Genomic DNA, 22,910 nt, shown 5'->3' on the forward strand with positions numbered 1-22,910 from the left:
ATGGTGTTAACAAAACGTCTAAGGCTAGATTTTCAAGTCAATCCGACGTCTAGCTTTGTTGTGTCAGCCTTTTAAAGTGAACAACTGCTCCACTTTATTTTAAAAATTGAGTATCATGCCATGATAAAATTCCTTCATTTGAAGGGAAAATCACCGACTAAAATTAAATCTGAGTTAGATGCAGTGTATGGTGATGCATTGCCTTCATTTTCAATGGTGAAAGCATGGGCTGCTGAGTTTAAACATGGCCGGCCAAGCATCGCTGAAGAAGAATGCTCCTGATGTCCAAAAACAGCAACAACTAACAAAATGGTTGTTGTAGTTCACTGAATCGTGATGGACCCTAAACGAGAGGCTTCTGGTAATTCATCAGAATGTGCACACACTATCCTACATGAATATTTAGGCATGAAGAAGTTGAGTGCGTGATAGGTGCAGTGTTTGTTAACCATCAACCAAAACAAGTTCAATTGGACATTTCGAAAATGTGTCTTGAACATTTTAAGTACAATGAGGACAACTTTTTGTTGCATTTTGTAAACGTGGACTAGACTGGAGTTCATCACTACTCCTAACAAAACAACAATCTAAACAATGGACTACAAAAGAGGAATTGACTCCGAAAAAATGGCTCCGTTGGCTGGGAAGGTGATGGCGACCTTCTTTTGGAATTTCCATAGCATAAGTATGTGGTGCAGTGGTTAGAGCCACAGCCTCAGCACCTCACCTTATTCTCTCCAGCAGCCAAATAACAGCTTATCTGTAGCCAGGCCTTACTGTACAGGATCCAACAGTGAGCAAATGTCCTCAGAAATAACTGACAGCCAAAGCAGAAATAGGGAAAGTAGGAGGGGGGAAAAGGGACTCCTCCGAGAATCCTTGGATTTCTGGGGGGCCCTCTGCTCAACTGGCTGTGTGCTCTCCAGCTGGACCAGAAGCTTTCTTATTTGACCAGTTAAAGAGCTGCATGGATGGTGATCATCTGCCACAGACAGAGAAATACAGAAGACCTTAGGCTGCAGTGTCCTTATAGGGCAGAGTTCACACCCATGTCTTCTCTTTTATCTGTTGGTGGTTGGGCATAACCAATAGGTTCTAGACTGTCTGATGAGAATGCTAAGGAAATTTTTATCCATCTTCAGGAGAGTGGTAGAGTGTGGTGTAGTGGTTAAAGTACAACCTCAGCACTCTGAGGTTGTGGGTTCAAACCCACACTGCTCCTTGTAACCCTGGGCAAGTCACTTAATCCCTCATTGCCCCAGGTACATTAGATAGAGTGTGAGCCTGCTAGGACAGATAGGGAAAAATGCTTGAGTATCTGAATGTAAACCACTTAGACTATAAGTGGTATATAAATGCATAAATAAATAAAAATAATTTTTATTGACTATCTTGAAAAGGGAAAAACCATTAATGGCAAATACTATGCTGGCTTATTACAACATCTAAGCACCAAAATCAAGATGAAATGACCTCATTTGGCCAAGAAGAAAGTTCTCTTCCCCAAGGCAACGCACTGGCTTACACATCAACAATTGTGATGGCAAAATTTCTTTCTGTTTCCAAACCTGAAAAATAAATTTTCTTCGGATTCTGCGGTCAGAGATGCTGTAAATAGCTATTTTTCCAATTTAGATGTTTTATATTTTACTGAAGGCATGAAAGGTCTGGAAAAACGTTGGCACAAGTATATTGAGTTAAAAGGAGACTATATTGAAAATAAATTTTATCCCCCCCTCCCAAAAAAAATGTTGTTTTCTTGATTAGGCCTGAAACTTTTCAATTGACCCTCACTTTATGTCATACAAAACTGTAAAAAGTTAATAATCAAACCCCAGAAAGGCCTGCTTTATTTAAGGGAGAAAATAATCTTACTGTATAAACTCGAATACAAGTCTATCCGAATATAAGTCGAGACCCTCTCTTTCCCCCCAAAAAGGAGGAAAAATGGTTGACTCAAATATGTCGGGCGGCTTAATATTCAAGTGTCCTGCCCTGTCAGGCTCTGCACCCAGCATCCTTCCTGCCAAGCTCTGCATCCAGCCCCCTTCCCTCCATCCCTCCCCTGTCAGGCTTTGCACCCAGCACCCTTCCTTCCTTCTCCTGTCAGACTCTGCACTCTCCCTCCCAGGCTCTGCTCTCTGTTCCCCCTCCTTGCCCTATCTTCATACTTCTGCCAATTCCTGGTGGAGGTGTAACGGGTCCTCTGCCGATCCCTGTTGGAGGTACAGCGGGCAGGAGCAAGCTTTCCGAACTCCTTTCCCACTGCTAACTGGCTGCGCGGATCCAGTTTGTTCATCTCAGCGGCATGAGCAGCAACGCGATTTGGCGCTGCTTCTCGGCGCTGAGCGACTTCCTTACTGTCTCCCACAAATTCTCTGACCTCCCTCTCCTTGCTACTGGTGTTATCCTGACACAACTTTCCAAAAACTCCGACTCTTCCCTGAGACCCTCCTGGGCTCCCACAGACCCCGTACCTGAAAGAAACAAGAGCAGTGCCCACTCAAACTCACTCCTGCCTTGGAACAGCCATCTTTGAAAATCGTGGCATACAGCCTCATACAGTGCATGCTGGGATACACCCAGTGGGGTTGGTTTGCTATATATGGGATTTTCCCCCTTATTTGGTAGTCTCCACCCGACTACCAAATAAGAGAAAAAATCCCTTATATGATAGACTGACCTCACCAGTGTGTCCCATGATATGCTGCTCAGGGCTGGAAGCTGCCATTTTCAAAGATGACGTGCTGAGGCAGGAGCACTTGGGCACTACTCCTGCCTCTTCCAAGTACGGGGGGTCTGGGGAGCCTAGAAGGGCTTCAGAAAGGGATTGGGAGTATTAGACATCAGGAAGTTTATAGAAAGTCAGGTTGGGCGGATTGGGTGCTACTAGACATCAGAGTTTTTTTTGTGGGTGTGGGAAGAAGCAGGAGGTTGTCAATTTAGGGGTGCAGGTATTGCTAAATACCGAGGAAGTATCTAAGTTAGTGGGGGTGGGGAGGGTGCTGCTAGACACCAGGGACTTAATTTTAGTTTGTGGTGGGGGCAGGGGACAGGTCAGGTCAGAAGGGAAGATGGAGCCGACACAGACTGTAGGGTCACTGTGTGGCATTTCAGATCTGGAGTTAGGTTTCTGGTGTTATGCCTCTGTGGTACACATCAGCACACAGCCTTGCATTGCTGCAGGGTATCTGGTAGGTTCTTTAACATACATTTTAATATGTTGTGTGCTAATGTTTACAACGGGAGTAAACTTCAGTCCAGAAATCTTTGTTGCATGTCGCATGTCGCAGCCATTAGGAGCAGGTAAACTGCTCATTAATCTCACACTGCAGCTGGCAGTAGCTTTCTGCATCAGCTCCTCAGAGTGATGACAAGAGCAGTGTAGACCTGAATAAATGGGCAAACTGACCCACCTGCGCTTATCTGTCATCCTCTCCTGTGTTACTGTGAGAGTAGAAGTTAAGTGGCTACAAGTTGTGGGTAATTAAAAACCTTTACATCTCCTGACTTCTTTCCTTCCACCCTGTCTGTTTTTCTCATTCATCTCTCTTCCTCTGCCACCCCCACCCCCCTGTCTTTTTCTGTATTGCTTGTTCTGTCTCCCCATAGTTATTCTAATTCCTGACGAGATTAATGAGCTAATAAGGTGCTTAGTGACAGGAGAGTGCACAGGAATGGCAGAGTGGCAGTCAGGTGCAGAATCTGCAGGAGCTCTCATCCCCATGTCTCTTCTCTGCCTTATCCTCTCTTTCTCCCTCTCTTTTTCCCTCTCTCTCTCTCTTCTTCTCTGTACACAGTTATTATTTAGGGATTTCTGTCTGTCTTCCTCTGTTCCTGCTGATTTCTTTTGACCTCCTTTTTGAAAATTCTCTTTTGTTTTCACACTTCTCCTCTCCATTTCTCTCTGTACCCTCTCCTGCTCTTTCCACTTTCACTCCTTCCATTTTTCTATATCTTGCTCATCCCCTTATTCTCTTTTCCTTACCTTCCCCTTTGTTTTTGCTGTCTGTGTTTTCTTTAATACTGCTTATCATTTGTATAATACTATTGGATGTATGTGACATTATACAGTACCTGGCTGTTCCATGGAGCTTAAGGTCTGATGAAAACACACAAGTAAGCCTAAATTTCAGAGAAAATAATAAAGGCTGGAAGGTTATAGGTTGGCACTAAAAATTTAAATATTGGCAAGTTAATCTAAACCGTGTACCCCTTTCTCCCCTTCTAAACAACTCTTTATTGCTATGTCTAGTCAAAGCTGAATTCAATGGGAAAGACATCTACCTCCATGCTCCTAAAGGCCAGCTGCTCTGCCATTACTGGCAGGCCTGAGGTATAGGTGGGGGAAGCTGTCTTCCTAGTGTTACTTTAGAAACAGCTGGGAAGGTAAGTTCACCTGGCAGTTCTGCATGGCACATATGGGACTCTGATTCCTGTCCTTGATAAGTAGAGAGGTCAAGCACTTACTGAAGAGTCTACTGCTGAGCATAAGGTTGAATCGCAACCTTAACTGGGTCCCTCAAAGTAACAAAGCTTCAGCTGTCTCCAGAGTAGGGGCTTTGAAGTGATCCCCCTGCTTTAGAGAGGGACTTTTAATTTGCAAAGGAACAAGAGGAGGAAACTGAATCACTCAACAGAGCATCCCTACAAGTCAGGGAAAGGAAAGAAGCACTACCTTCAGGAACTAATAGAGATGTGGATCTATATAGAAAGAGATTACACATACATAACTAGTCGGAGGCCTTCAGGAAGGTCATTTTAGAAAGGCTATGTACATAAGAATTGTACTGGAATAAGCCAATGGTCCATTAAGCCCAGTATCCTGTTTTTAACAGTGACTAAGGTCACAATTTACTGACGGGATCTAAAAAAAAAAAAAATTAGGTTCTTACCTTGCTAATATCTTTTATAGTAGATAGGTGTGTAATTCTGGACAGTAGGGTATTCTCCCTATTCTTGCAAGCCACGCAGAAGGAATCCATTCCAGATTTTCAACCCCCTTCTTCAGAGGGCTCTGCTTCCCCTTCAGTTTGTACCAAAGCAGGTGATAATCCTCTATAGGAACACATAAAAAGGAGGGGTACAGGGAGACTCCCCAAACTACAGATCTATTCTGCTCTGAAAGTGTAACACCAAAAACAAGAAAGAAACTGCAGAATGGAATGTACAAGGTGCAAAAATCTTTATTTAAAAAGCATACAAAATTGTAATCTTTAAAAAATGGCTCTCATATATAGTAGAACCTTGGTTTATGAGCATAATTCGTTCCAGAAGCATGCTCGTAAACCAAAATATTCTTATATCAAAGCGAGTTTCCCCATAGGAAATAATGTAAACTCGCTTGATACGTTCCCCCCCGAGGCCAGCGGCGCTTCTCCCCCCCCCCCCCCCGCATGAACCGGCACCCCCTGCCTGAACAACTTGAAACTTACCCCCCTTCTGGCACCGGCACGCAGCCCACAGGATGAGCCGGTGCCGCTTGAAGAACTTCCTGCCTCTGCCGGGCCTTACGCATACATCTGCGCATGCTCAAGGCCTTCTAATTCTCGGAGATCTCGATGAGAGGGAGAATTAGAAGGCCTTGAGCATGCACAGATGCATGCTGAAGGCCCGGCAGAGGCAGGAAGTTCTTCAAGCGGCACTGGCACGTTCTGTGGGCTGCGTGCTGGTGCCAGATGGGGGATAAGTTTCAAGTTGTTCGGGTGGGGGGTGACAGTTCATGCGGGGGGGTGCTGGTTCTAGCGGGGGGGCTTTTGCGAGCAGGGGGAATGATGCTGGTTCTCGGTGGGGGGGTGCTCGCAAATCAAGTCAATACTCGGTTTACGAGACAAGTTTTGCGAGAATGTTTTGCTTGTCTTGCAAAACACTCGCAAACCAGGTTACTCGCAAACCGAGGTTTAACTGTATATGGAATATGGACCCAACACAGTCCGTGTTTCGGAGAAACAATCCTTCCTCAGGGGTTTAGGATGACCAATGTATCACATGTAGAGAGTGAATGTGGAAAACAACGTTGTGTTAAAATCATCAAAATTTTTGTATCAGAAGCAAGGAATTCTCCTTCTGAGCAGACGCACAGGATGAGTACAGCTACTTTCGGGTGAAGCTCTATCAGCAGCACATGTAGTTGGAGTGGATAATGTGAATGCCGATTATCTTAGCTGGTGGACCCTGGACCCCAGGGAGTGATCGCTATCCTGGAAAGCCTTCCACAACAGCATTGTATGTTGATGGGGAGGCACAATTTTTGATCTAATGGTGTTGGCAACCTACAAAAAGTTTCTCGTCAATCTCTGAATGGGAACAGGACTGTTGTATGTGTTTTCCCCATGGCAGGCAGAGTCATTCAAAGAACAGCGACACACTCGTGGTTAGTAATCCTCATTGTTCCAAACTGGCTGCATCAGCAGTGGCAAGCGGATCTGGTTTGACTACAAAGGGACCAGTGTCTTAGATTGTCACTTCACCCAAATCTCCTCTCACAGAGGCCAGTTGCCCTGGAGGATCTGGAATACTTTGGACTTATGGCATAGCTCTTGAACACACTGCCTTAGTGCAGAACAGCTACTTGGAGGTGGTCATAGCTACCCTCCTAAAGTCTAAGAAACTGGTGATGGTTGCGATTTATGCCAAGAGTTGGAAGATGTTTCAGCGCTGGTGTGATAAACAAAATGTGGAGCATTTCAGGACTCCGATGTCAGTGGTCCTGGTTTTTCTTCAGGAATGTCTTAAAAAGGCCCCTGTGGTAGCTTCCGTCAAGGTGCAGGTGGCAGGTCTCTTGTGCTTTAGGGCTTGAGTGGAGAAAGTTTCCTTGGCCTCTCATCTTGATATAGCCAAATTCTTGAAGTGGCATTGAGGCTGCATCCCCCTATGCAACATTTTACCAATGTGGAATCTTAACATTGTTTTGCATGCCCTCAGTAAGGCTCCATATGAGTCTCTACAAGAAGGACGAACTAAGAGCTGCAGGCTCTGTTGTGCAGAGAGCATTTTCTCAGGTATATGGAGGCTGACATCTCATTACGCATGGTACGTTCTTTTCTACCAAAGGTGATTTTTGCCTTCCATGTAAATCAGGGTTCAAAGAATAAAGACAACATTTTGGCATTGTTGGATGGGACTAGAATCCTCAGATATCTCGAGATGATGAATGATTTTCATCTTTCGTATCATCTCTTTGATCTAATGAATCCTAATCATCTGGGGAGGCTGGTTTCCATTTCAAGATGGATTCTCATTGCCATTTGTTCTGTGTACATTGGGTGTGGTAAGAAACCACTGATTGCTTTAAGAGCATATGCTACCAGAAGTGTGGCATCTTCCTGGGCAGTCTCAGGCAGTTCCACCCGAGGAGATTTGTAGAACGGCCACTTGGTTATCCCTCCATACATTCACAAAATTGTACAGAGTAAATGTGGCAGCACAAATGGACACCACTTTTGGGTCCTTGGTGCTAGCAGCAGGCTTCTCTGCCAAGCATGAGACTCAAGGGACTGCCTTGGTACATCCCACTGGTTCAAGACTCATGCCTTTTGCACTGGAAGGGAAGATTAGGTTCTTACCTTGATAATCTTCTTTCTAGTAGAATGCCATATGAGTCTTGAAGGTCTGCCCTGTCAGATTTCATTTAGCCTGCTGTATTTCCAAATGTTTGGTTTTCTCCCATCAGACAGATCCAAAGAGGCAATTGTGAGAGCTACATAAGTGTTAGTACTGATTGCATTCAGGTAGGTGGCATGGTTGTTTCCATCTTGTTTAGTTTATGCTCCCATCTGCATTGATTTGTTGCATTTTAATGATTGCAGAGCAGAACAGAAGTGGTTGGTCAGGGAGTTCCCTATGCCCTGACTCCTTATTTTTCCTCTTACAGTGATGGCAAGCTACTTTGTTATGAATTATGCAACTACAGCACAGCCCAGTGAGGTAGGAGGCGGAGCTGAGAGAGAAAAATATAGATGGATTCCATCTACACAACTTGCGACTAGAGATGAATAACCCACTGGTTCAACTCGTATGCCTTTCTACTAGAAAGATTATCGAGGTAAGAACCTAATCTTCCCATACAGCATATCTGCAAGTCAGTTCATTACAATAATGATTCAGAGAGCCACTTTCATCTGACAAAACAGGAGGTTCTCCAGTAATTTCTTAAAATACAACAAATCTCGTTGTTTAAGAGCCAAAGGTAATTGTTCTATTTCAAAGGTAATACCATGTTTCCCCGAAAATAAGCCCTAGCATGATTTTCAGGGTAGGTCTTAATATAAGCCCTACCCCAAAAAATAAGCCTTAGTCGCCGGAAGCAGTGCTTCTTCCCGCACCCCGCTGACCCTTCCATCCGAACCCCGAACATGAGACTGAAATACCTGGTAACAAATGGCAGCATCGTCAACAAAGGCTGTATCGTGGCCTTCTCAGGCGCTCTGTGCTGTGTTGATGACATCATCAGTGACGCGGCAGAGGAACGCCCAGGCATGAGAAGGCTGCGATGCAGTCTGTGCTTCTGACGCTGCTGTTTGTTACTAGGTATTTCAGTCTCGCGGTCGGGGTTCGGATGGGAGGGAGAGATGAAAGGGTCAGCGGGGGGGAGGGGCGGGATGGGAGGACTAGAAAGATGCTGCACGGGGGATGAGAGGAAGGGAGGGATAGAAGCTTCAAGGGTTCTGCTACACATGGGAAGGAGGGAAGGTTCTGCACAGGGAGATGGGGAGGGAGGGAGGGATCGAAAGATACTGCACAAGGGGATGGGTGAGAGGGGAGGAAAGATGCTGCAGATGTGGATGAGAGAAAGGAAATAGGAAGAATTGGGGTGGAGGAGAGGAAGGGACAGATGATCATTGTATATGAAAATAATAAGACCTACCCCAAAAATAAGACCTAGTGCCTTTTTTGGGCCTAAAATTAATATAAGACAGTGTCTTATTTTGGGGGAAACTTGGTAGAACAAAGAAAAGGCAAGAGAGATGTCCTAACAACCAAACTATATTTATTTATTCTTTAAAAGCATTCCGTTTGGTTGTTAAGACTTCTCTCTTGCCATTTCTTTGTTCTATTACCACAGTAATGTTTGGTTCTATTTCAAAGAGCCAGTGTATGAGAAGGTACTCTTCTTTGTCATATCAGGACACATCTGTTTCAAAGGTGGCACTTCCATTCCATGAGTATGAGCAGAACACAAATTTCTTGATCCTCAATGGTAGGGCTACCAGATGTCCGGATTTATCCAGACATGTCCTCTTTTTAGAGGACTGCCAGACGTCTGGACAGGATTTCAAAACCTGCCAGTTTGTCCAGGTTTTGAAAACTATTGAGCTTGGGGCTATGTCTGGAGGACATCTGCACATGCGCGGATGTGATGATATCACACACATTCGCATGTGTGTGTGTCATTGTGTTGCATGCACACAAACACAGATGCCCTCCAGATGCGGACCCGAAGAGATGAGTTTTGCTTGAGGTTGGGGGTGAGGGAGTCGAATGGGGCAGGGCTGTGAGAGGAATGGGGTGGGGCTGTGGGTGGAATGGGGCGGAGTCACGCACCCTCTTCTTATATTGAAAAATATCTGGTAACCCTACTCAATGAAACTCCACCCATAATACACTCCCCCCTTCAAAACTATGGGTGCTGCAAATCTCATGAAAATAGTGGCTTTTCCAAAATCACTGCTTACATGTGTAGGGCATTTATTTGTATAAACACCTGTTCAAGCCTTCTAAACTTACCTCCATGGCCACCAATGTTGCCTTCATAAAATGAGCTTAAAATAGGTGTCTGCTTCACATTTTTTAGGCACCTTGTTGTAAAAGTACCCTCCAAGTATCCTCAATAACATCTGTAGATTTAAATGATCAAACAGTGCAAATACAGTATATGAAAAGAAATGTTACAACTTGGACAAGCATTGCAAAAAAAGAACAAGAAGACCTGGGAACTCATCAATGAATGGAAGGCAGGCCTTGGAACTCACCAATGAATGGATGGAAGGCTAGGGAATGTACCATTGAAGAGAAAGTAGGCCTTGCAGTCCACCAATGAAGAGAAGGAAGATATGGGAACCCACCTTTGAAGGGCAAGAAGGCCTGGAAACTCATCAAATAAGAGAAGGAAGGCCTGGGAACCTACCAGTGCATGTAGAGAAAGGAGCAAATCCCCAAAAGGTTTCAGAGTTCAATCTGCAAACAAGGAGAAACGAGTGGCATGATTGCCAGAGATAGTGGAAAAATACAAGGTTACTTTAACAGCTACTTAATAATCAAAACCTGAAAACAAACAACTAAGGCAATATTTACCAAACTTTTTGTGGCCATAACCCCATTTTAGTGGCTCAAACATATGACACATTACCAGCCTTACTTCTCTGCCTGTGCTGCTGTTCCTGGCTGCCCAATAGTATCAGCTATGATGCTGCTGTACTCTTCCACCTTCTGTGGAGCCTGTGCAGACCTAGTTATAATGTAAGCTTGATGGTGAACATGGGCTGATGACGTCCCCTCACTCCACACTGCTCACTACCCCAAATGTGGATTTTGCAACTAGAATTAGGATCACAACCTATAATATGGGAAGCATTGAGCTAAGGAAAGATAAACCTCAAGATGAGAGATTGATAAGTCCAGCATGCACTTTGGGACTATGGACAAGATAGTTCAAGCCAACGTAGAAGAAAATGTTAAAAACAAGCAAATGCAATCTAACTTGAAAATGGTTAGACTTAAGTGGGGGGAGGGGGGAAGGAGAAGATCATGGATCTGACATTCTCCTTTCTATGGTACAATCAAAGCAATTAAGTTTCTACCTGGACATTGGAGGGTTAAGTTATTTGACCAAGATCACCAGGAGCCACAGTGGGAACTGAACACAGTTCTGCATGTTCTCAGTCCTGTGCACTAACCGTTAGGATACTCCTTTGCTTCTTGGTGCTGGGTGTGATATGCTAATGTCAGAAGGTCTGTGTATAGAAATGCACAAAAACAAAGCACATCTCATCCATTGGAAACTGTGTAAATGCTATAGGGCTAATTTTATAATGAATTGGAGCATGTAGGATCCAATTTTATATGCTCAAGTAGGCCCTTATAAAATTGCTTGAACTGTAAGCTTATTTTTTTTATTTATTAAATACTTTCATATCATGTCTATTTATAACGTCCTTAAAAGACAAACAAAAACAATACATTATTAACTCAGTTAAAATGCCTGATAGACAATGTCAAATCAAAAAGAAAGTTTTTTGTATTCCTAGAAAGGAATCTAAATCAAAAATTTTCCTAATATAAGGAGACAACCCATTCCAAATCTGGGGTTAGCTATTGAAAAGACCCTGGAGTGGGAAGTGGCCTTTGAAAGTAATCAGACTGCAGGAACCACATAAGCATTGCATAAAGAAACACAAATTGGGCAATCAGAAAAATGGGCACTAACACTGATACTGCTGTACATGTAGAAGAATCATTGCAGCTACTCGTATGGACTAAATTTCAGCAAATGCTGCCAACATTTGGTTGCTGAACCCCCCCCAAAAAAAAACAACAAAAAACCAAGTGCTAAGCACTATTCTAGTGCAATAGGCATATCATTCTGGACAGTAGGGTCTTATACCTATGCTCATGAGCCGTGCAGAAGAAATCCATTCCAGGTTTTCAAATCCGTCTCCAGAGGGCTCTGCTGCCCCCTTCAGTTATTTCCTTCTGCATGTGAACTGGAAGGTGTCTTTTTGATCTGCACTGTATATTTCTTTATTATTTTTGGTATTTTTCATGTTTTTTTTGCAGCTATCGGTACACCAGAGCTCCTCAGTGTGGGGGAAAGCTCTGCCTGTGTGGAAAAGAAGGAGCCTTGAGTTGCAGCTGGCTGGTTAATCCCTTGGGAACCTGTTCGGCCAGCCTGTAGAAAATTTTGGGAGCTCAGGGTCCTTATCCCTAATAACATAGCTCGCCTACTGAATCACAGGGGCTTGAGCATAGGCTGTTAGACATCCTCAGGATGCAGGCTGTGATTTTTGCCTCCCTCCCTTTTCTTGCACAGTTATGCGGGGGTTGAGGATTTGTCCGACTTTGGTCCTACTGGCAGCTTGAAGATCTCAGCATTTGGAGAACTGACTGATTGAGGCAAGGATTCTTCTCCCAGGTCTAGCTACTGCTTAGTAGAGCTGCCCGAGTCTTGCTTTCAAATCAATTCACTCTGAATGAATCGATTTGTTTGTTTTTTGTAAAAAAAATCAGTCTTACTAATTCAGTGGCCAGATCTCAGCTCCTCTCTTACAGCAGCAACAGGACTGCCATCGGAGTGATGGTGCAGAGGAAGCAGCTGTAAGAGCAGAGCTTCCTCCTGCTACAGAGCCACGGAAGCCGTCTCCTGCAGTTAATCCCCCACCAAAGTGAGGCGGGCGGCTAAGAGCTGCATCACAAAGCATGGCTCTCTGGGCCGGGCAGAGCTGCACACGCACTACACCAGGGGTTTGGCAGCCGCAGGCATAGCCATCAGAACAGGGGGAGACAGGGGCCATGGCTTCCCCCAAATTGTGTCCTCATTCCCTTATTTAGATAACTGGGATCCTCATATAAGGTCATCAGTGAGCCAAGGATCACACAAGGAGGTTTGGTCTCCCAGGGCACATCAGTATCATTGGCAGCAGCTGACTAGGATCCTGTGGACTTTTTCTGTTAGGGGCTCGGAAGGCAAGAGATTAGTCTGTATGCCCATGCTGTCACAGAGCGAGTCTTCCCTGCTGAACAATATAGGGTCGTTAACAGGAAGCAGTGGTGACTCTCGACCAAGGGGAAGATCACATAGTACTCCGGCTGTTCAAGCCTTCAGCGCTATTAGAGCTCATTACTTACTCCTTGTGGGACTTACAGTTAGACTCCCAGCAGGCACCTTCCATTCTGTGTTCTATCCTGAGTGGAATGAGAACACAGCCCACGTCTTTTCTCTGGCATTCTGATATGAGTGTTTTAGTCAAAGAGCATTGGGATGTTCCTGAGGGCTCTTTAAAGGTAGCCAAATCAATGACTAGGCTGTATTATATGGCACAGGAGTGGCAACAGGTGTTCACTCAATCTAAGGTGGATTCTGTTGTAGCTCAAGTAACGAAGCACATGCCTGCCAAGTGAGAGAGTCATAGTATTAAAGGCTGAATAGTACTCCCAGGTATTCCAGGGATTGGGACAGAACCAGTTGGCTCTTTTGAAAATTCACCTCAGACTCTGCAAGATCTTGACCACTTGAGCCATGGCATGTTCCCCTTCTGATAATGACGGAGCTTTAATCATCTAGTTGTCGAGATATGGATGCACTTGCAGTCTGCCCTGTGGAGATGTGAGCCTACCACATCCATCACCTTGGTGAATGTGCAGTGAGCTGTCGCCAACCAAAAGAGGAGCCCTAGAACTGATAATGTTTCTTCAGCACATGGAATATCAGGAATTTCCTGGGTTCCGGAAACATAGGGATGTGCAGGTTGGTTTCCACCAGGTCTAAGGAAGCTAGAAATTCTTCCAGAGCTAGCAAAGACTGACCGCACAGTTTCCATGAGAAAGTGTGGAACCTTCAGGGCCTCATGGACGTGTAAGATTCAGAATGTATCTTCCATCTTCTGAGTCTTTTTTGTGAAGTATATGTAGTATCTGCCCAAGCCCAATTCTTTGGGTGGCACTGGCTCTATGGCCTGAATTTCTACAAGTCTTACTGTAGAAACTGTAAGACTCTGAATGACTTTCCTGGATGCCCCTAGTCTGTTAAATGATGGGCGAATTCAACCCTCCCCAAATGATCTCCAGCACCCAGCAGTCTGAAGAGATTTGCGCCCAGACCTCAGCATATGCCAAGAGCTTTCCTCCTATCCGCAGGGGGGAAGACTTTGACTCTTGCATCATTGTACTTTCTTGGAAATTGATGTGGGATGAAAACTGGAGGCTTGGCTTTGGCTAGGTCTTGTAAATCTCTGTCTTGATCCCTGATACGATCTCTGAGATCATGCTCCTCCTGAGTACTATCGAAAGTGCCTAAAATTCCAAAAATTAGACTATCCAGAACCTCTAGAGGTTTGCGATCTGCTGGCAGGCAAAGATTTTGGCAGGCAATCTGCCACGCTGGCCATCTGAATGAGTAAAACATTGTGATTCTCATATTGTAGGTGTTTAAGTTCACGATACTGTTGCAATATCGTTTCCTTATTCACATAGTTGAGAAATTGCACCACTGGTCTGGGCCTGGGATCCTGTTCTTTACACTTGCCAACATGGTGCGCTTGCTCCAGACGAAAAGCAGATGGCCCCACACTCACATTTAGCACTTTTGGCAGCCAGTCCTCCAGCCATGTTCTCAGGTCTCCATCCTTTATTGATTCCGGCAAGCTGATCAATTGGAGGTTATTCCTCCTCAGACAGTTCTCCTGATCTTCTACTCTCTCTGTTAATTGTTGGGTGGCACGTTCTAGGGTTTGCACCTGAGAGACTAGAGTTTCTGCTGTTGCTTCCTGCTGGACAAGGCAGTCCTCTAGCTGAGGAACCCGATTGTTAAAGGCTCCCACGCTGTCCTTGACTTCTTGGATAGTAGTTTGAAAACCAGAGTTTATCATCCATAATGGCAGTAAGATGTTTCTTCAACTCCTGCACTACAACCTCGCTCAAGTTCACCATGAAGGTGGATGGTATGCTACCAGTCACACTTCCTGTTGCCATTTTGTATGAAAGACGGCCTGTACCTTTGCGAGAACCACGCGCACTTCTGTGTGGCATAACTCTCCAAAAAAGATGTTCAGATGCAATGGGGCAATTCCCCTAACCTTCAGAGTAACAATTTCAGCTTCAGCAAGCAGTTTGAATGGGAAAGGTCAGGGAGAGAGATAATAAAAATGGGGTAGCTCCCGGCGCATCCCAGTAAATCATGCTCATCACGAGACCCCCTCAGATCTGCCATATTGTATCACACTGTGCAAATTCTAAGAATGCCCCTGAGCCGCCCATGCCCCTCCCATGACCACACCCCTTTTCAGATCTGCAGGTAAGAATTTATAGAACACTTGACGTGGAAGATGCGCAAATAAATTCAAATTGTTGCCACTTAGCACCAATAATTGATAGTGCCTAATTATTGGTGCCAATTGCTTCATTATTCAGTTAAATTGCACACACAAATTGGACGCATGCCCAAATTTGCAAATATAGTTGAGTGCCATATATAGAATTTGAGGGTGTATATGTTCACTATAGATGGCAACATTCCAAAATGATTGGTAGTGCCAAATTACTCTGGTCCGAACACAGTACAGGAGTTTGCTCAATGCTGGGGGTGCTCAGCACCCACTGGCATGCAGAGATCTGGCTCCTATGGCATAGACATTCCCAGGGGTGAAGGATAAGTAGAACAGGATAGGGATGGGCATCTGTGTGTATATTTTGTCAAATACATGCGTGTATGCCAGTTTATTGGAACATACAGGTGCTTTGGATCCAGTGTAAATGTGTGTGCCCTGCTTTGCCTAGAATAATTTTATAAAGGAACATAGATACACGTGTTGCCTTTTTAAAACATATGCTCCTCTGTGCCTTAAGAGCCAGGTGCCCTTTAATAAAATTACCATCTACAGCATTACAGGAAAAGAGGAGGTTATGATCACCTGGAGCATTTCTATGCCAGCCAATAAAAGCTGAACACTAGAAAAGCAGACTTAAAGAAGAAAAATATGAGAATGGCATTCTTAATAGAAATGTTGGTACCAAGTGACAGTTCTGTATTCTAAGTACAGAGACAGAAGGTCCTCCTCATGTGTTTATAAGTTCCATAAGGAAGCTTTTTTGGCACAGTGCATGTGGTATGATGAGTACTAGGAGTAAGTTCGAGAGATAGAAATCATGGCTTAGGAGTGACATTCATTGTGCAAAACCAACTCATTTGGAGGGACATTACACCTCAATCAGACTGGTTTTCGCAAACATAATCCAACTGAACACTCTTTACTAGGCTTAACAGCTACTATTTTATACTTTCTCGATTATCACCAATCCGTCATACTTGTTTCACTTGACTTATCAGCCACATTTGATACTATCGACAACCACCAACTTTTACTAAACAGACTATCCTTAATAGGTTTCAACGATCAAATACTCAACTGGTTTCGATCTTATATCTCAAACTGCACCTCCAAAGTGGTGTTTAATAATTCAACATCTAACACTTATATAAACATCCATGGAATCCCCCAAGAGTTCATTCTCTCCCCACTTTTGTTCAACATCTATTTAGCTCCGCTACTGACGTTATGTCAATCCATCGGTTTTTCTGTATTTGCCTATGCTGATGACATCCAGCTTCTCCACCCCATAGATCCAACAAACATTTCCGAAATTGATATCGGTCAAAAATTAGGTAGAATGTGCTAATGGCTAAACAAACATGTCGTTGAGTGACCCCAAAACTAAAACTTTACTCTTTCCATGGAAAGATGGTATATCATTGTCCCCTATTTGTATTGATAATAACCCACTCAAAATGGTTACATCAGTAAAAATGTTAGGAATAATAATTGACCAAAAACTTAGCTACCATGACCAAATCAGCACTGTAGTTAAAAATAGGTTTTTCAGACTGTGAATGGTCAGGTCAGGTTTCAGGTTTTATCCGTTCTCTAGCAAGCTGCCTAGACCTCCTTAAATATACTGGTTCACTCCCTTGTAATTTCAAAATTGGATTATTGTAATTCTTTATATAAAGGTATTTCGCAGAAAGAACTTTGATGACTCCAAATGATCCAAAATACCACTTTTAAGATTATTTCCAAATTCAGAAAATTTGACCATGTCACCCCCTTCTAAAAAAAGCTCACTGGTTCCCAATCGCGCATAGAATAACACATAAAATAGCATTGTTAACGTTCAAAGTTCAAATTACGAACACTCCTAGTTTCATTGACAAAATTCTTATACCTCACACACCAGCTCGTTCACTTGGACCCGCTGCTCAAAATCTATTATTGGTCCCTTCATTAAAAGTTCTTAACACGTGTCGTAACACCATATTTTCGGTAACAGCCCCACTCACATGGAATTCACTGCCAGCTTACTTAAGGGAGGAAAAAAGTCTTGATAAATTTAAAGGATCCATTAAAAGTTTTCTTTTCAAAGATACATTTGAGTTTTAATTTCGACTTACTTTCAAATTTTTAGTATCGCCCTAATTTTGGCTTTGACAATTAAATTTTTTTTTCTTCCCCACCTGACGTTCTACCCTTTTTTATGTTTCTTTCCTACAAATACTGTATTGTAGTTCTCCCTTTTTCCCAATGTTCCAGTATGTCTATTAGTGTCTTTGTACCTTTCCGTGTTTTAGATGATTACTTGTATTCGCCCCCACCCATTTTATTGTACATCACTTCGAATTTTATGTAAAGCAATTAATCAAATGTTAATAAACTTGAAACTTGACACAAGAGAAAGAGAGGGAGAATATAGAGAGAGAATAACGAAATGAACTGTCAAATTGATAACATTATTTATTCATTCTTTATTCCCCCCACCCCCTCCCTTCCAGGTTTCTGGTACAGCCCAGAGTGTGAATTTGTGCGGAGCTGCATTGAGAATTCCCAGAAGATGGTAGAGGGGAAGGTGCGGGTGTCTGTGTTGAAAGGCCAGGTCTATGTGCTGGGCAGAGAAGCTCCAAACTCGCTGTACAATGAAGAGCTTGTGAGGTAAGAGCATATATATATATATGGTGGGGGAGAACTGTTATGTATAACCATCACCCTTGGTTTCCTGTAATTCTACAGCTATGGGAAGGGCCATAAATTTTTCTCCTTACTGTGGAATTTTCTGGCCCCTGCATAATCACCATGGGATATCAGGAGCTAACTATAGACAATGGAAAAAGTAGGACTAATGAAAGATTAGGAGCTAAGCCAAGTCAAGGAAGTGGAAGTTGGCCTGTAGTAGATGTACTTTATTCTTGCCCCCTCCCTAGAACAATACCTACCCCCATCTTCTTTCCTCAGCCCGCACTGATCAGCCAACTGAAAAAGTAGAAAAGCATGTACATATTACGGGGTACATTCTCCTCATCAGCTGCCCAGGACAAACTCCTGCTTTGAACATGTGACACTATGGTGTCTCTTGCACAGTTCAAAGTAGGAGCTGGGCCTCGGATAGCACAAAAAGATATGGCTCAAGGTTCTGCTTCTGCCATTCCTGAACCAAAGGACAGGAAGAAGGATGGAAGGAAGGATAGAAACAGGGCTGGGGGATTGAGGACCTGGGAGGTATGTAAGACTGGCAGGGATGAAAGTGTGTGAGAGGGTCTTTGGAATATGTGAGGGGCAGCATAGCTGGAGCCCGAAGAGGGGTACCTCTCTCTTCTCTCTTTGAATGGCCTCAAAAATTCAAAACCTCCCTCGTCTTTCTTCCTCCCTCTTGCTTCTTCCCCCTTATATAATTTTAAACTTCCTCTTCATCCATTCTGTCGTCCAGATTCACCATACCCAATCCATCCCCTTCTCCTCCTCCACTCACCGCTCTTTTCCTGTACTCCCCATGTCACAATCCAAAATTCCACATCCATAAAACTCCCAAACGAACAGAATTATTTAGATACAAAGCAAGGTTGGAAAACAACTCTATATGTATGCAAAAAATGGTTCATGATTTAATAATTCAAAATGTATGCAGATATGCCACATAAATTGCAGCAGAACTTTATTGAACTCTTGTCACAGGATACTGGGTGCTTTGGATGTATCAATGTAAGTATGTATTTATGTGTGCTGCACTCTATGCATATGCAGCACAGTTAGGCACTATTAGCAACTACAGCATTCAGATGTGAATTCAGCAGCACTTCTCCACAGTGTTGCTAACTTCCCTAACTGTTTAGGTTCTTTACTAGGCATTGCAAGCACTTTATCATCTTGTGCATTTGACATATATTCACACTTGGATTTTTATTTGGGACTCCTGATGCAAATGATATAGCTGAAATATGGCCTGTGTCAAGTCCTTTTTACAGTTGTGCTCTTATGTGAATTAATGTCAATAAAAAAAATCTTTGAAGAAACTTCATAGCTACACACTGGTTTTTGGTCATCTCTGCTTCTGTGCTGCTGCTACTTTCTGACCTGTGGAGATTGTTTCCTCTTTTTTTGCTCTTCCTTACATCCTCCAAGCTAAACACACCCTTGGAAATGATTCTCTTGAAACTGGGTATATGGACGCCCACAGGCACTTTATCTCATAGGTTCTCAAAATGTGGTATGTGTACCCCACGGGAGTATGGGAGACTGCAGTAGGGGTACACTGTACCCAGTGCCTAGCCACTATCTTCCCTTTCCTACCACCCACCTATTTATTCACCCAGTGCCTCCTCAACCCCATGCTACATAAAATCCAAGACAGACATAGGGCCATATCCCTGCATGCACCACTGGTGGCTTTTGCTGAGCCTTGCCCTCTGAAACAGGAAGTTACATCATAGTGAGAGGGCCTGCAAGAGCTGCCAGTGACACACACAGGATTATGGCCCTGTATGCTTGGTTTTGACTTTTTTTGCAGCATGGAGTTAGGGAGGTAGCAGTTAAGTGGGAGAGTGAATGAGTTGATAGAGGTACTGGTGAGAGAATAAGTGACCAGGAGTGGGGATGGTGGTAGTGGAGGGAGAGGGGGAGGGAAATAGAGACAGATGATGGTTGTGGTGATGAGGGAGGGAGAACTAAGAGAGAGATAGACAGGGCAACACTGGATAATAGGGTGAAGAGAAGAGAAATGAGGCAATGATGGATAGTGAAGGATGGGAAGAAAGAGAGGACAATGGTGGGAGGGAGAAAAACTGAAGGGTGATGCTAAATGTGGGGGGAAGAGAGAGAGATAGGGCAGTGCGGGATGGTGGAAGGAAAGAAACAGAGGGACAATGTTGGATGGAGGAAACAAGAGAGACAGAAGGGGCAAAGTTGATTGGGGGAAGAGAGAGAAAGAGACAAAGATGAGATCCAGGATGGTCCGGCAGGTAGAGAGGAAATGCTGCATGGTAGGGGGGGAGAGAGAGGGATGATGTTGGATGGCCGGGGGAGGGGTTACAGAGCAGACAGAGATTTCAACCCCTTCTCCCACCTTAGTTTCATTGTTTTTCTTCCTTTGAAATCCACACTATCCGTCTATTCGTTCCACTACCTTTTGATCCTTCATCTCCCTTCTCTCATCCTTGGTGATTTTAACATTCATCCCAATGACCCTCCAACTCCTGTGCTTCTGTGTTCCAGCCTTAATGTCCTCATTCAATATTCAGCTGTGCTGTACCATCCCTACACATTAAAATGACCACTGCCTTGATCTTGTCCTCTTCTTCAACTGCTCCATCACATATTTCTCCACCGCAGTTCTTCCCCTCTCCGACCATCATCTGATAACTTTCACAACTCATCACCCTCCCCACGCCCCGGACCCAGCCAATCTCCACCAATACATTTAGGAATCTCCAGGCTATTGACTCTCTCCACCACTGTTTCACCCCTTCTAACCACCACTATGCTACATAAATCTGTTAACAAGGCTGTCTCCTCCATGTCCCATAAGACGTGCTAAACCCCAGCCCTGGCTGAGCCCTAAAATCCACTACATACATTCATGTGCCAGGTCTGCTGAACATCTTTCACTCAAATCCTGCACTCTTGCCGACTTCATCCACTTCTTCCAGTCTGCTCTTTCACTTGCCAAATATAACACTACTTCACCCGTCTGACTAACTCTTGGCTCCAACTCTCACCATCTCTTTGCTACACTAAACTCTGTACTCAAAGTGCCCCCACCCCGACATCTCCATCATTTTCCTCCCAGTCTATAGCTGACCACTTCTATAACAAGGTTCACAAAATCAACCTTGAGTTTTCAACAAAGCCACCTCCACCTCTTCGTTCTCCAGCCCACTCTGCCAAACCCCCTTCAACCCCCACCACTTTATATTCCTTTCCTGAAATCATTGAAGAAGAAACTGCACACTTTCATTCCTCCTCTAAACTTACTACCTGCTCCTCTGATAAGTTTCCTACCCATATACTCAGCACTATCTTTCTTACTATCACCCCTTCCATCTGTCACATCCTCAATCTATCACTTTCAAGAGCAACTGTCCCAGATGTCTTCAAACATGCCGTAATTACACCTCTCCTCAAAAAAACTAACACTGGCACTGTTCCCTCTAAGCTGAGCAGGTGTCCTCCAGCTGCATTGCTACCACTAGGGGGGTGGAATATTTTCAGTCGCTAAGGACAGGTATGTTCCCTGGAGTCCTGCAGAACTTGCCTGTCCCTCACAATTGAAAAATGTGAGAGTAAAACAGCACCCTCTATTGGTGAGACTGTGGGTGGAGGACTCCTGCTCAGCTTAGAGGGAACTTTAACTTCTGGACCCTATGTGCACTTCCAACTATCATCCATTCTCCCTTCTTGCCTTTTTGCCTGTGCTTTTCACCACCATTGCTTTGACTTCTTGTCAACCCTAACTGTTATTGACCCAGTCCAATCAGGCTTTCGCCTCCTACACTCCATGGAAACCACCCTTGCTAAAGTCTCCAATGACCTGTCCCTAGCTAGATCCAAAAGCCTCTGTTCTTTCTTCATCCTTCTTGATCTATCTGCTGCTTTTGACACTGTAGACTATCACCTTCTCTTTGAAACACTGCTCTTACTTGGATTTCAGGGTTCTGTTCTTTCTTGGTTCTACTGTTATCTCTCACACCGCACTTTTAGGGTATACAGTGGTGAATCCTCCTTCACTCTTATCCTGCTATCAGTTGGGGTACCCCAGGGCTCTTTTCTGGGACCCCCCCCCCTTCTCTTGTCCATCTATACCAGTGGTCTCAAACTCAAACTCTTTGCAGGACCACATTTTGGATTTGTTGGTACTTGGAGGGCCTCAGAAAAAAATAATTAATGTCTTATTAAAGAAATGACAATTTTGCATGAGATAAAACTCTGTATAGTTTATAAATCTTTCTTTTTAGCTAAGTCTTAATAATATTGTAATTTATAGCTAAAGAGACATATGATCAAGAAACTGTTTTATTTTACTTTTGTGATTATGATAAACATACCTGGCAGACTGTGAGTTTGAGACAACTGATCTATACTCATTACCTTGGTGCTCTGATCTCCTCCCATGGTTTTCAGTATCAACTCTATGCTGACATATGCAGATCTTCCTTTTCACACCAGAAATCTCTACAGGTCCAGACCTGTGTCTCAGCTTGTCTGCCCAACATTGCTTCCTGGATGTCTCACTGCCACCTAAAGCTGAATATGGCCAAGACCGAGCTACTTGTCCTTTCACCTAAACCCACCTCTCCTTTCTCCCCCCACTCTCTATTTCAGTGGATGGAACTCTCATCCTCCCTGTGTCATCAGCTTGCAACCTCAGGGTCATCTTCAACTTCTCTCTCTCCTTCTCTGCACAAATCCAGCAGACCACCAAAACTGTTGCTTCTTTTTCTATAATATCACAAAAATCCAATCTTTTCTCTCAGAACACACCACTAAAACCCTTATCCATACCCTTATCACATTTTGTTCAACTACTGCAACTTGCTTCTCACAGGTCTTCCTCGTAACCACTTCTGTCCCCTTCAATCCATCCAAAGTTCCGCTGCATGACTTATATTCTGCCAGAGTCATTATACCCATATCACCCCTCTCCATTGGCTCTTCATCCATTGCTGCATACAATTCAAACTCCTCTTACTGACTTAAAAATGCATTCACTCTGCAGCTTCTCAATATCTCTCTTCTCTTATCTCTCCCTACACTCCTCCCTGGGAACGCCGATCATTGGGTAAATCTTTCCTATCAGTACCCTTCTCCACTAATGCCAATTCCAGTCTCCTTTCCTTTTCTATTGCTGCACCTTATGCCTGGAACAGATTCCCTGAATCA

At 43.9% G+C, this 22,910-nt stretch overlaps 1 protein-coding gene across 1 annotated transcript in view; it reads left to right on the top strand.

Annotated features, from left to right (window-relative positions):
• The window catches only part of ASS1 (argininosuccinate synthase 1), a 159,985-nt gene that overhangs the window by 119,315 nt on the left and 17,760 nt on the right, over positions 1–22,910 (top strand). Inside the window, exon 13 of the mRNA XM_033961694.1 lies at positions 17,537–17,693. Coding sequence (XP_033817585.1) covers positions 17,537–17,693 — 157 coding nt within the window. The remainder of the gene's footprint in view (positions 1–17,536; positions 17,694–22,910) is intronic.

The sequence above is a fragment of the Geotrypetes seraphini genome, chromosome 10 (assembly GCF_902459505.1).
Source record: "Geotrypetes seraphini chromosome 10, aGeoSer1.1, whole genome shotgun sequence".
NCBI lineage: Eukaryota > Metazoa > Chordata > Amphibia > Gymnophiona > Dermophiidae > Geotrypetes > Geotrypetes seraphini.